The 14,866-nt window shown below is 45.5% G+C and overlaps 1 protein-coding gene and 1 pseudogene across 2 annotated transcripts in view; both read right to left on the reverse strand.

Annotated features, from left to right (window-relative positions):
* The window catches only part of LOC144101965 (uncharacterized), a 112,677-nt gene that overhangs the window by 91,996 nt on the left and 5,815 nt on the right, over window positions 1–14,866 (reverse strand). The window contains exons 3-4 of one of the 2 annotated variants that reach the window (XM_077635207.1): window positions 14,203–14,371; window positions 9,824–10,000 (exon numbers count right to left, since the gene is read on the reverse strand). In XM_077635207.1, the coding sequence (XP_077491333.1) occupies window positions 9,824–9,851 (28 nt within the window). In that variant the 5' untranslated portion in view covers window positions 9,852–10,000; window positions 14,203–14,371. The remainder of the gene's footprint in view (window positions 1–9,823; window positions 10,001–14,202; window positions 14,372–14,866) is intronic. The other variant, XM_077635208.1, reaches the window with a different exon arrangement.
* Window positions 10,815–14,399, reverse strand: LOC144102560 (uncharacterized; annotated as a pseudogene).

The following is a 14,866-nucleotide window of genomic DNA, read 5'->3' on the forward strand; positions in this document are numbered from 1 at the left end:
CCGCAACGAGCACAGGGAAGGCTTTCACAGAGAGCTAAAAAGCGTTCATAACCAGCAAGCTTTCCCCGTTGACTCTCCACTCAGAAATGCCTCTCTTATGGTGGACGACAAGGAAATCCTGAGAATTGATGGACGGCTACAACGTAGTCACCTGGACTATGACGCTAAGCATCCCGTCGTGATACCTAACCAGAGCCACCTATCGAAGCTGCTTGCTCTTTAGTGTCACCGCAAAGTGCTGCACGGAGGGATACGTTGCACCTTAACGCAGCTCAGGGAAAGGTATTGGGTGATCGGAGCGAGGCAGATGGTGAAGAGGACTCTAAAAGAATGTGTAACATGCCAACGGTTTAACGCTCAACCAGCAAATCAAGTGACTGCTCCATTACCTAAAGACCGCATAACCGAGGCCCAACCCTTTCAGGTGACCGGTGTTGATTTTGCTGGGCCACTCGTTCTCAAGGGGACCTCTCCAACCAAGTGCTATATAGCGCTTTTCATCTGCGCAGTTACTCACTCGAGCTATCCATCTGGAACTGGTCAGCGATATGTCAGCGAGCTCATTCCTTCTCGCATTTCGAAGATTCACCGCCAGACGAGTACTTCCGAGCACCATCTACCGTGATAACGCTCTCACATTCAAGAAAGTGAACAAGGATTTGGGACGTCTCTGGGATGCGATGCGAAGTGGCCAGGTGCAAGAGTACATTGTAAGTGCTCGGGTTCAGTGGAAATTCATTGTAGAACGCGGACCCTGGTGGGGTGGCTTCTACGAGCGTCTTGTCGGACTGACGAAGCAAGCGTTGAAGAAGACTCTCGGAAGAGGCTACCTTACACTTGAGGAAATGACAACTACGCTGACCGAAGTGGAAGCTGTACTGAATTCCCGCCCACTTACACACGTTTACACAGAGTCAAATGAACCGGAGCCCCTTTGTCCTGCTATGTTTCTTACCGGAAAACGACTGACCTCTCTACCCGCGCTACAACGAAAGGAAATCGCCGCTCTGACCTGTGACCACCTGCGACATATGATCTCGACTCGTGATAAAGCGTTGGAGGGGTTCTGGAAGCGCTGGTGCTCTGAATACTTAAAGGAGTTGCAGCTGACACATTCCAAAGGCGATCAACGTGGAAGACAAGTTGACATTGGCGATGTGGTCCTCTTAAAAGAAGCTCTGCAGCCGCGCCAAATGTGGAAGCTTGGAATGATTGAAAGGGCTTTCACTGGAAGAGACAACAAGGCAAGAGCTTTTGAGGTCCGAATGCCAGGTGGGGGCAAGACTTCGGCGGCCGATTCAACTTATATACCCTTTGGAACTCTCCGGCTAACAAATGACTTCCATCATTTGGGGGGGAGTGTGTCGGAGACAAAGAGTTGAGACGGCGCCGTGCGGTGCGCGATGTTATCGGCCAACGAACCCAGGACGGCGGGAGTGCTGTGTGTGTGTGTGTGTGTGTGTGTGTGTGTGTGTGTGTGTGTGTGTGTGTGTGTGTGTGTGTGTGTGCACGTGTATGTGTGTGCGCGCGGGCGGACCAGGCGGCGGGCGCCCGGATGAACCGGGCGGCGGTCTGCGGGGTCATCGGCCGGCTCGTTTGCCTGTCGCCGCTTTTCAGGAACGGCACGGCAAAGGAGGAAAGGGAGGACTCGGCCCGGCATCGGGACAGTGGTTGTGCGGGACGCTGAACGGAAAGGCCGTGTTTCCAACCTCTGCTGTAAAGTTTTCTTTTACCATTCGGCCAATTAAACAAGTTAAGTTTTACCGGATTATCTTTCTTCCTTGTGACCGGAAATATAGAACGCATACGTGGAGCACATATTCTTTCACGTACAACACTCTCTATCCTAGACTGTTTAAAGAATAACAGAAGCAAAATACAAATTATTACATTCATTTATTGCCCTCAAGCACTAATATACATGAGCACTGCAAGATATGCATCATACATCAAAATATATTACGGAGAACAATAGGGGAACAGAATGCTCCCTTCCGCACAGAAGCCCTAGCCCCTTCAGTTCCCTCTTGCTAACTATGATTGACAAACAGAAACTGTCTAACGATTTTATATCCTTTATGCAAAGGCCTGATCCACCAAGAATAAATGCTATTGTCTGTAGGCATTAGAGATAGAAATGGCTTTTTCTTATTAATATGAAATCTCAACATATATATATATATATATATTGCTGTGAATATTTGCAGTGTTTGTTCATTCTTCAAATCTTCCGCCACACCACTTTATCGCTTTGTTTGCAATGCAAGACGCGACTAGATTTATCTCGATGGATCACAGCCAGGCAGAACTGATTCTACGTTGTTCCGGAGTGTTCTAGTAACTTTGCACGCTTTATCTCGAAAGTTCACTATCAGCTTTATATTGAGCACGGCCGACAGCGGCGGGCAATCTGTTCGACGACCGCCGAGCACGCTTGTCGCTTCGCCGCTGCAGAGTGATTCAGTCCAATTTGGGCGCAAGTCAACCCAATAAAAAGTTTTCTTTTAGAAGAACTTTTATCCGTCTTCATCGCTGCTTCAACTACCGACACCACTACGTGACATCTGGTGGAGGTGCGGGGTAACCTTCCATGTTCTGGACGCCCCCTTCAAGTTGTGACGCCAGCCCTCAGCGCTTCGTCTTCACACCCGAGGATGAGCCAGCAGCTCAGCGAGCCACCCGACGTCTCCAGGGAGAGGAGCCTTGAGTTCGAGACCCTGCCGGACCGTACCGGACAGCGAAAAGACGCTGCTACTTTTACTGCTATCCTCCCCACAGCCACAAGCAGCGACTCTGATGGATGTGGTACGGGAAGAAGTGCAACAGGCACTTGGCACCCCGACGGCCACAGATCCCCAGGCCATGACCTAAGCCGCTGCAGTAAGGACTCCTCAGCCCCAACGACAGGCCCTGCATCCTGTCCGACATGAACAACTTGTTCCCAAACGCCACCTCCCTGCCCCCGCCTGCCCAGCCTACGATCGACACTCAAGCCCCAGGAAATGCGACGCCTGGTGGACTTCTGAGAAACGGCCGTTATGCTTCCATTGTGATGAGGCCGGCCATATTCTTTGTCACTGCCCGTACCGACTTATCGGTCTTCGAGGATTTGCCGTTAACAACCCACGACCACGCTTCAGCCAACATCCGCAGGATATCGACGAGTACCGGCATCAAGAGGAGTACACGCTGAACCGCTTTTCGCGCTCACCGTCGCTGTCAACCTCGCGCTTTGCGACGCCGCGCCGCAGCTACGCAGCCACAGTACGAGGAAGGGCTCCCAGCCCCCGTAGGGGAAACTAAGGACAGCAACCTCTGGAGGCGAGGTTGCTCACGAGCGAAACACCAAAGATCCTCCACCGACCATGCCCCATGAAGACGCTGCACCCGCGACGCCGCATGCAGAACCTGCACAACCTACACTCGGTGCACCGACGCTGCACAAAGTGACAACCCCGACCACGACGCAAACTGGCTTCATAACGACGCCACCACCCAGAAAAGCTTCGACCAGACGCCCCACCCGCGGCTCGCATATGCGACGAAGCCGTGACCCGACGCCGAGAGCGACATGCAATGAGAGCCAGGACCACCAACTTAGAAGTGACTATCGATGGCCCGAAAGTTACCGCTCTAGTCGACACAGGAGCCAAGTACTCAGTGATGAATGGAACATTCGCTGCGCAGCTGAGAAAAGTTACAACGGCTTGGGACGGCGCACAAATTCGCACCACAGGAAGCCACCTCATTACGCCATCAGGACAATGCAGAGCGTGAGTGACTGTCAAAGGACATACCTATCCTGCGACCTTTGTTGTGCTACCGCAACGCTCCCGCGAAGTGATCTTGGGTATGGATTTCATTAATGAGCATCAGGCAATCATCGGCCTGCGATCCAAGCTGATCACGCTTTCGACGGACGAAGCCATCACTTCAATGAAAACTTGGGAAGATCACGTTGCCCTGAGTGTCCTGGAGGAGGAAGTGAGCGTCCCACTCTGTTCAAGCGTTATCGTGACCGTAGGCGCCACGAAAGCCATTAAAGCTGAAGCCATCATCGAGGGGAACATGCAGTTGCTTCTAGACCGAGCAATCAGCATCGCACATTTCCGCAATGGTCAGGCCAAAGTACTGCTAACTTCAGCGAAGAATACCGGCACATTAACAGAGGAACGACGATTGCTTTCTTTGATGAAATATCCGACGTACGAGACTCTTTCGCCCTTTCCGACCCCTCCACAGAAGACTCGCCTGACCAAGAGAACTCGCCCACTTTCGACATCAACCCAGCCCTGCCCCAGAACAGACAAGACCAGATCCGCAATCTGCTTCAAAGCTACAGTGAGTGTTTTTCGACATCGCCAAAAGTCCGACAAACGCCAATTGCCAAGCATCGCATTATAAAGGAACAACACGTCAGACCTCTCCGTCAAAGCACCTACCGTGCGTCACCGCGAAAACGACAAGCCATCCGGCACCAAGTCGTACAAATGCTTCGCAATGATGTTATCTAGCCTTCAAACAGCCCATGGGCGGCACCGGTTGTTCTAGTGAGAAAGAAAGACGGCGCACTTCGATTCTGCGTTGATTACAGCCGCTTGAACAACATCACAAATAAGGGCATCTACCCCTCCCCGCATCGACGACACAGTGGACCGCCTCTGCTACGCCAAATATTTCTCATCGATGGACCTCAAGAACGGCTACTGGCAAATTGAGGTCGATGAAAGAGATCGTGAGAAGATCGCGTGACAATATATATATCAGAGGTGATTTCTTGGCAACTGATTGATCAATGCAAGAAAATATCAGCAGAAATTGAAAACATAACAGGATTTAATTCACGACATTTTTGTAGAAGCAGCCTTTTTTGAGACTACTACAGCATTTGAAACAAACGCTGTGTGCTTCGAATGCTGTAGTACACTTGAAAAAGGCTGGTCCTCTAGTTGAGATGTCATGGATTAAATCCTGTTATTTTCTTATATACGAGGTGTTTCAGGGAAGATTAAGCAATTCTCAAAAAAATTGGTTTTTTGAGGTAAAGATATGGCTTTTCAACACAGTATTACCAGTGTTGGCGGGAACCAGAAAACTGGCGAATTGTCTTGAGTAGTTAGCTGGTTAACAAATTTTTAATAAAGTGATTTTACGAGAGATCAAACTGCTTAAATATTTCAATTTTTAAATATTCTTGATTATGTTATGCATTGTGCACACATTCAGCAGACCAAGAGTGAATTTAGTTTCATGAAAATGCAAATATTTCAGGAGAAAGAAACTGTAAATGGCGTTATGGCAGAAGCAGCATTTTTACATAAAACTCAATTTCACGAATTTGCTTGATGTAGGAATAAAAATATAAAAGCCATGATGGATATATTTTGCGTGCTAAGGAAGAGTATGTAAGACTTATTTCCACCATTGTGAAGACGTCGCTTACTAGACAAAATTTTGAAAAGAAAAGTCTCAAATGAGGCAATTTTCAAGGTTTTCTTTCTCTGCAAATATAAAGCAGATCTTCAAATTTGCACAATGAATAAGCATCAAGTGCTAAAAAAGTGTACTAACTTTCATTTTTATATAATACAGAGAAGAGCAAGAAGTATTGCCCTAAATCTGGCACTTTTGAATAAAATAGTGCTTTCAAGAACATCACCAATTTTTCTTTACACTGCTGAAATCAGTCTCTCGGAGGCAAAAAAGAATACCAAAGAACATGCTGCATTATGTTGTTTCTAACAATGACATCCAAGCTAAAACTTGTAGCTTTCTGAGCATCGGCAGGAGCGTCTAACTCCAAGTTGTTACCTGCACTCGACGATAGTGGTGCTACCGAACCCTGGTTACACCCCAGATCGGTGTTTGTCCACAAAAAGAAATTAAGTATGCTCTCTCTTGATAGAAAATGTTTCAGTCTTGGGATCTTGGAGAAATTTCGAGCAGCGGGGGGCGTGTTTGCTGCTTCCGCACCCTCAATTAGGAACTCCTGCGGACGCTCAAAAAGCTACAAGTTTGAGCTTGGAAATCATTGTTAGAAACAAAATAATGCAATACGCTCGTTCGTATTCTTTTTCACCTCCTTCTAGAGACTTGTTTCAGGAGTTTTCAAAAAAACTGAAGATGGGTTTTTTTCCTTTGATTTGTAAAAACACTACTATATTCATAAATGACAGATTTAGGGCAATACTTCTTGCACTTCCCTGTATTATATAAAAATGAAAGTTTGTACACTTTATTAGCACCTCGATGCTTATCCAATCCGCAAATTTGAAGATGTGCTTTATACCTGCGGAGAAATAATTCTTGAAAATAGCCTCGCTTGAGACTTGTAGTTTTCAAAATTTTTTCTAGTAAGCGACAACTTCCTCAAAATGGTGGAAATAAGCCCAACATATTCCTTCTCACCTGTACGTTTAGCTCGAAAAATACATCATGGCTTTCTTATCTAGATGTTTACGTCATTGCAACTTTGCGAAATTGAGCTGTGCTTGAAAATGCTGCCATCGCCACGACGTCGTTTATTTTAGTTTATACTTTTTCTCCTGAAATAGTAGCATTTTCACAAAACGAAATTCACTGTTGAGCTACTGAACAATGTGTGCATAATATATAAAATAGTAAAAAATTTAAAATTTGAAATATTTAGACTGTTTGCTCTCTCGTGGAATCATCCAATTACAAACTTTTTAACTATTAAAGTTAGGCGTCTAGTTGCAATTAAGAAATTTGCAGCCGGTCATTAGTAATAGCCACATCAGTTTAAGGAATTTTGAAAACGCGATTACAGTCAAACCCGCATATATCGAACTCACAAAAAACCGGAATTAGTTCGATATATCGTGTAATTTGATATAGAATGTTTAAAGAAATTGACAATGTACAAAATGCACCTCATCAAGAACTGTTCTTTAATACCTAAAGACATGTACGGCGTGCATATTAGCGCGAGAAATAGTAGCCGATAGTCTTCTGCTTTTTCGCTTTCAAAGAATTGTTTAGCATGCACTTTTTAATGTTGTCGAGTGACCGGGAACAGCCAAGTCCACAGCCTTCTATGGACGCGTAGTGGCGGCGAACAACGCTCAGCGCATGAAGTGCCTCAGATCACGTGGGCGGGTTGGAACTCGTTGGGTCCTCGCAGTTACCGTTGCCGGCAAGATCCCTAGCCAGATCGACAACAGTATCTTCGTCAGCGAGCTCTCCGGTAGTCGCAACATCGTCGTCAACGGAGCTGCAGTCCCATCAGAAACGGCACCTGGGAACTCTTACAGCTGTGTTAACAAATCATCAAGTTCCTCGAGTGGTTCATCGATGTCGAGGGGTTCATCGCAACTTTCAGTTGAGCTGGCACCTGCCTCGCCGGAAGCAGTCCACAGTGATGGAAACAATTTCGAATTGTTTCTTTTTTGACGTCGTTCTACGATGCATTCAACATCGTTATTGTGCCCAGGAGGTCAATTTTCAACTCCCGGCCCGTGCGGAGATTTAGCAATAATCGTTGCACAAGGTGCTTTCTGTAGCCTGCCTTCAGTGCACAAATGACACCTTGATCCAAAGGCTGCAGCACCGACGTTGTGTTCCGTGGCAGGAAGCGAAGCTCTATGTTGCTGACGCTGACCTTGCAATGGTGAGCAGAACAATTATCAACGAGTAAGCAGACCTTTCTGCCTTTGCTTACCAGGTCGTCGTCCCAGGACTTCAGCCACTTGCCAAAAACTTCGCTTGTCATCCAAGTTTTTCCGTTGGACACGTAGGTCACCGGAAGAGAGAGTGCATTCTTCAGGCACCGCGGCAATTTGCTTTTGACGATCACAAGTGGTCGAAGCTTGCTCGATCCATCGACGTTGGTGGCGAGCAACACCGATATTCGGGCTTTGTTAACTTTCCTGCCGTCGGACTTATCATCACGACACGCCAGCGTTTTGTTAGGCAGCATTTGCCAGAACAAGGCTGTCTCATCGGCATTAAATATATCGCGGGGATGATATCTTGCCGTGATGTCGCTCCAATTTCCGTCAATCCATTTCTGCACGCTGCTGACGTCCACTGCGCGGCTTTCACCGGTGACAGCCCGGCCGACAATGCTGTGGCGGTCTTTGAAGCACTGCAGCCAACCTGAACAGCCTTTGAAGTCGGGTCTATTCAGCATGAAAGCGAGATCCTTTGCATTCTGCTCAATTATGGGGCCAGAAACAGGGATGTTCCGTGCCCTGACATCAAGGAACTACTTGTACACTGCTGCCTTAGCCCTAATGTCGGCCTTATTTTTCAAGACCATACTCATCGTGCTTCTTAGGATGCTGTATGCTGCAGGGACATCCCAAGTTCTTTTCTTCACGTTCAACTCTTTTGATAATCTCTATCTTTGCGGATACTGTCAAGTTTTGCCGTTTCACGGCAGCCATCTCGTTAAACAGAGCGGACGAGCACTACGTTCCGAGGACGTGACTTGCAACTGAACTGTGTGCAGGCGCACGTGCCACGTGGCTGTGACAGAGAGATGGGTCGAACCACTTTTTCTAGGGGGTAGCTGTCTGAGGGAGGGAGAGCCGCGCCACACACACGCAGTTGGGCTAAACTACTTTGGGATGGGGGTGTCGGCAGCTGGCCCGGTGGCCGCGCGGGAATGCCAACTTCTGGGGAAATTTTGCGGTGTTGAAGTTCGATATATCGCGTGCAGCTGCTATATTTGTTCGATATAACTAATTTTTCCTATATACTCTCATTGTAACATTAAGGTGTTCAGAAATTGTTCGATATACGGGGTAATTCGATATAAACGAGTTCGAGATAGTCAGGTTCGACTGTACTCTTTGAGCTGTGGCTCGACAAAATTTGGCTTTTTTGACTAGTATAATGCACTGGAGCAGTTGCTTTGCCTACATGCTTTCAAAAGCGCATGTATTTTTGCACGATGCAGTCAAACTTTGATGAGCCACAGTGGAGAGGGTAATCGCGTTTTGTAAATTCTAAACACTGATATCACTAATACTGACGACAGGCTACAACTTATATTTGGAACCAATTAACTGTGATAGTTAAAAGTTTATCAGAAATTAGTTAACCAGCTTATCAAATACAATTCACTGGCTTTCCGGTGACCACCAACACTGGTAATACTATGCTGCAAAAGCCATATTTTTAACCCAAAAAGCATATTTTTGAAAATAACTTCGTTCTCTCTGAAATACTTGGTGTATATACTATCACTGCTCACTTTCCTGTACAACAGAGAAGTTAAATAATTTATTCTGTAACATGAAGGTTCCATGAGCCACATAACAAACCTCTGGAAATAACTCAGTGCATGCACACACTGTGAAGCACTGTTGCTTAAACAGTAAGAAATCAAGGCTGATTCCTTTTTAGCTTCCTGACACGCCAGTCAATCCAGAACAGTCGAGACAGCCAAATAAACTCGTGACAAAATGAAAGATGTGAAGCACCCTGTGCTTCACATCTATGTTTGAAGTGCAGCAACTTAGAACTGCAGACATGTGATTTGCTCCATGTAACAAGATGTGAACTTTTACCTTTGACAAGCATCAAAGCTACATGTTTTTTTTCAACACTTGAGAGCACTACAATATGCACATTTAGGCTCATATTTCTAAGGATGTGATTATTTACCTCTCTAAATAGCTAAAAAATCTCTCACAGTGAAACAGTACTTACACTGTCTCAAGACTGACATTCAAGGCAGCTAACACTAGGGAATAAAAGTTCTGCTAAATATATGCTAAAAGTCTACAACGATGTAGATATCAAGCTTTGAGGTGATTTCAATGAATATACATTATCACAAGGATACTGAACTGACCTGGTTGGTTTGTTATTTGGTGTGCCATTCTGTCCCTTGTCCGCAATATCAGCCAGACCCCTAGTGGTTACTTGTCTGCATTACCAGCAGGAAGAGGTAGAGTCCTAGCCATGAGATGTGTGCAGCAACAGCACCAATAGGTAGCTTCCTCCATGGCGGAATGCAGCGGCAAGAGAACTGCGCAAGAAAGAACTTCGAGATATACAGTTATAGTGAATTCTTTCATAATCAAACATTGGAGAGGCAACAATCAGTTAAATGTGCATTAAAACGCAGCACTCAGAGCGAATTTTATAAAGTTGCTGAGTAATGAGCACTAAAACGCAGCACTCAGAGCAGGTTTGATAAGGTTGCCGAGTAACAGCACAAGCAGCAGACAATTGAAATGCAATGCTTCCTTGAACAAGAAAAAGCCATAACATGCTGTTGTGCTCAATTCTGCCCCCCACTGATATACACAGGAAATGACATTAACATGTTATGCCTAATTGGTTTAATATATTAAAGAGATATTTAGTCATTCTAGTCATTTGAAGATAACTTGCACACCACCAAATGTGAAAATTATTTCATCTTTCTTGACTGGTATATACCAAACTTCAGGCAGCTTTTGCTCACAAAAGCGGTAGCTCGAACACACTGAAATATAACGTTTGTTTCTCTTAGAGCAGCTAGGAGAAAGTAACTCAACTTTACTTGCTGTTCAGTTTATTTACCTGTCTTTAGATAATGTCAGTGGTGGTCCAGCCAATCTCAGATTTGGAGCAATTTTTGGAGCAGGAAAAAGGCTGTTTTGTAGCAATTTAGGAGCAGCCACATTTGCATTTTGTAGCAGTTCTGGAGCACAAAATTTTGCGTTTTGGATCAGTTGGAGCAGGAGGAAAGCAAATGCATGACATTTGGTGCTGCTTATTACTACTGCGCAATTGTTCAGTATTTCTTTACAACAAACAGACACAAGCAAGACATTGACGCAGCGCAGCCATTTAACTCATGTGCCCACAGCACGAAACCATAGTATGTTGCAAACAGACTTTATTTCTCTATTTAAATAGCACTTTTACACTAGTGAGAACAGTTTTATGCAACAAAACTTAATAAGAAGTGACTAGAAATGCCAAAAAACAATTTTGTGCTGTCAGCAATAAGAGAATGACTAGACATATAAAGCTGCATCAAAAGTATAAATAATCTTGCTATTAGACGTGCCTACATGCACCATCTGAGCATGTCTTGTTTACACGGTGAAATAGGGTTTAAAACATAATAATTTTATCTATTTAAGCCACACATGTTGCACAATGAAAATATAGAAAGTTCTTTCAGTCAGTGATTTTTGCTACTTCTTTTTCTCAGCTCGTCAAACTCGAGGAGTGCAGTAGCCAGGCTTGCATTCCCTTCAGCTAACTACTGTTGCCCACTTTGGACCTGCTCCATGCTGTTGTGAGCCAAGCCAGTAGAGATTGTCTCTTCTGCGCGTTTAAGTAATGCACGGCATGACGCAACCTTTTCATATAAGCCCTTTTTCAGTCGTTCCACAGTAATGACATTGGGCTGGGTCTGTGTGGTTGCAGGCTTCGTCACCTCCGAATCTTCACTTTCCTTTTCAAGCCTATCTGCATAACATGTCCTTGCCTTCTTTACACATCGGACCAGCTTAGGTGACAGGGGTAGTTTGGTGGCATCCTCGTTGTACCTTTGCAAATACGTCTTAACCTGCCGTAGTCTATGTCTATTCAGGCTATTAAGAGACGAACAGGCATGGCCCTCAAGCAGACGCTTATTTGTACTGAACCCTCCCTCGCAATCTGCATTACTATGTGGGAGACAGGAGGGCTTTCACGAGTTTGGCAAGCAGTGGGTACTTTTGCTCACCAGCAGCTGATTTTCGTTGATATACTTAAGCCCACGAGCTGTCAATCCATTCATGCACTGCAATTGCAGTACTGTTAACTGGATCGCATTTAAGCATGTACCATTCATCAATTAATGAAGACACTTCATTCAGCTGTAGCACTTGTGGCAGTTTTGAAGCAAGGTATCGCAGTGAGCGGGCTTCCGAGTCTGCATGTGTGAAGTGCAAGCCAAGAATGCTTTAGTAAAACGAGCTTTTGGGCAAGTTGGTTACTTTGCTTCCACATAACTGCAGCGTAAAAAATTACGAGCACAAAAAAGGTGAGAAACACATACGACACGGACAAAAGCTGCACTCACAACTGATTTTATTTCGCCAGGAATGGGAAATATAAAGGTTCCGCTGCGGATGCGCGCGCAGCAAGTACACATACCTCTATCACAAAAACCAAAAAACCTAAAAAACCAAAAAACTAAAAACAAAACTTTATCACACCATGAAACCCATCTTATCGCCTGGCAGAGAAAAGGTCACATTCAGCTTTATACAGATGAACAGAAGTATCGCTTACGCAAAAAACGCCCTTTTTCTTTATATGGTAAGCTTCCAGTAGTTCACGTGCATTTTGATCTTTGCTTTTGCCTAGAATCCTTGCACCTTCAAAATGCGGCGAACAATCCTGACAAGACCTGCAATGTTTAACTAAATTAACATCTTCATTTCTCTCTAAATTTCTTTCATGCTCCCTCAATCGATCGTTGACACATCTGCCAGACTGGCCGACATAGGCTTTTCCGCATGACAGCGGAATTTCATAGACCACTCCTGCCTGGCACTCTACATGGGGCTTAGTATGCTTTTTCCCGCAGCCAGTTTTTGTTGCCTCCTTACCGGAGATGCGAGGGCATAGTTGGCCGAGCTTTTTCGGAGCTGAAAAAACCAGCGGCACCCCAAACCTGTTCGCTACTTTCTTCAAGTTATGCGAGACTGTGTGCACGTAGGGGGCTACTTCCGGACGCACAGTGCGCTCAACTTCCCTTGTCTTCGAGGACGTCGCCTTCTTCTTCACCTTTTTCAGGAGGGTTTCCGCAACAGCCGTCACGATCGACTGAGGGTAGCCCAAGTCCAATACTCTTGCCAATTGGCCGTCAAAGCTGGTCTGCATTTCATGTTCGCACGATTTATCTAGTGCAGATTCTAGGCATAAGTTCACAATGCTTCTTTTAATTATTTTAGAGTGTGCAGAATCATATGGCAAAAGACATTTCTGCACACGTGGAGAGTACCGCCAACACACGTGATCCCCCCCGAACTTTAAACGAATATCCAAAAACTGTACAAAATTATCGTTTGGCACTTCGCAAGTGAAGGTCAGTCCCTTTCCATGGTGTTTAAAAACGTCTAAAATCTTATCAACAATAGCGCAGTAGTGTAAAGGGCTCTGCTTGTCCAATAAGATCAAAAAATCGTCAACATATCGGTACACCCTTGTGACCTCGTCCGGTTTAAAAACAGTTGCTAACAACTGGTCAATACTAGCTAAAGAAATATCACTTAACACGGGTGCTACGCAGGACCCAATGCATATTCCTTTGGTTTGTAAGTAGTGCTGGTTGTTAAAAGCGATAAAAGTTCCTTGAAGGTAAAATTCTAAATGTGTTAGAAAATTGTCAACAGACATACCAGCAGAATTTTGGAAGGGGATGACGCCACTCTTGTCAATGCACTGTTTCAGTGAAGCAAACAATTCCTGGTGGGGTATCGAATAAAACAAATCTTCAACATCCACAGAGAAAGCGAAGCAAATGCTGCAGTTGGTTTTTAGAAAATCAACAACTTCTCTAGAATTCTTTATAAGAAAAGGGTCATTAATGGTGAGCCCTCGCAAAGATCTCTGCAGGAACCGACTAACAAGCACCTGCCATGTACCATTTTCACTAACAATAGTTCGGAACGGTACATCTGGTTTGTGTGTCTTGGCACTAAAAACACTTTCAAAGCATTGCCTTTACAATTCATAATCTGCCTGGACAGTTTATCATTTCCCACGTCTTTGCAAAGGTTGGCCACTCTCTTTTTTACAGTTGTGGGATGGCTTTTCTTCAGGGTAAAGTTTTTTTGCACAGCCTGAAGGGCTTTTTCGCGGCAAACACCTTCCGGTAAAACAACAAACCCTCCATTTTTGTCAGCCTGGAGAAGAGAGAGCCCCTTATCTTGAAAGTAAGTAACCACCTTCCGCAAAGACGTGCCAACATGACTATTATATGAAAAACCAGCTGTTTTCAAAAGAGTGTCCGCACCTTCGAGTAAGCATCTCTCCCGTTGCTCGGTCGGCGCTTTTTTTGCTATACGGCAGTTCAGTGCTGCCAGGTCTTGAACAGGTACAGAAGGTGGAAGCCCGTACTTGGGTCCTTTGTCGAGTAGACCGTGTATGTTCTGGGGCAGTTCTACCCCACCTAACACCGTGAGGTTTCCACTGGCTTGTAAGTTCCTCTTTGTAGACTCAGGACCTCGAATGGCGTACCTTAGGTAGGAGCTCCACTAGAGCTCAGTCAGATGAGCCGTGGTCCGTTTGATACGGCGCATCTTGGATTCCGCCAGCCAAGGTGGATACCGGTCATAGCACGTTGCCGACAGCCAGTCCTGGTACAACCGGACCTGACGCCAGAGCTCCGAGCGTTGCGGAAACCCTGCTGAAAAAGGTGAAGAAGAAGGCGACATCCTCGAAGACAAGGGAAGTTGAGCGCACTGTGCGTCCGGAAGTAGCCCCCTACGTGCACACAGTCTCGCATAAGTTGAAGAAAGTAGCAAACAGGTTTGGGGTGCCGCTGGTTTTTTCAGCTCCGAAAAAGCTCGGCCAACTATGCCCTCGCATCTCCGGTAAGGAGGCAACAAAAACTGGCTGCGGGAAAAAGCATACTAAGCCCCATGTAGAGTGCCAGGCAGGAGTGGTCTATGAAATTCCGCTGTCATGCGGAAAAGCCTATGTCGGCCAGTCTGGCAGATGTGTCAACGATCGATTGAGGGAGCATGAAAGAAATTTAGAGAGAAATGAAGATGTTAATTTAGTTAAACATTGCAGGTCTTGTCAGGATTGTTCGCCGCATTTTGAAGGTGCAAGGATTCTAGGCAAAAGCAAAGATCAAACTGCACGTGAACTACTGGAAGCTTACCATATAAAGAAAAAG

Source organism: Amblyomma americanum, chromosome 8 (genome assembly GCF_052857255.1).
Source record: "Amblyomma americanum isolate KBUSLIRL-KWMA chromosome 8, ASM5285725v1, whole genome shotgun sequence".
Classification (NCBI taxonomy): Eukaryota; Metazoa; Arthropoda; class Arachnida; order Ixodida; family Ixodidae; genus Amblyomma; species Amblyomma americanum.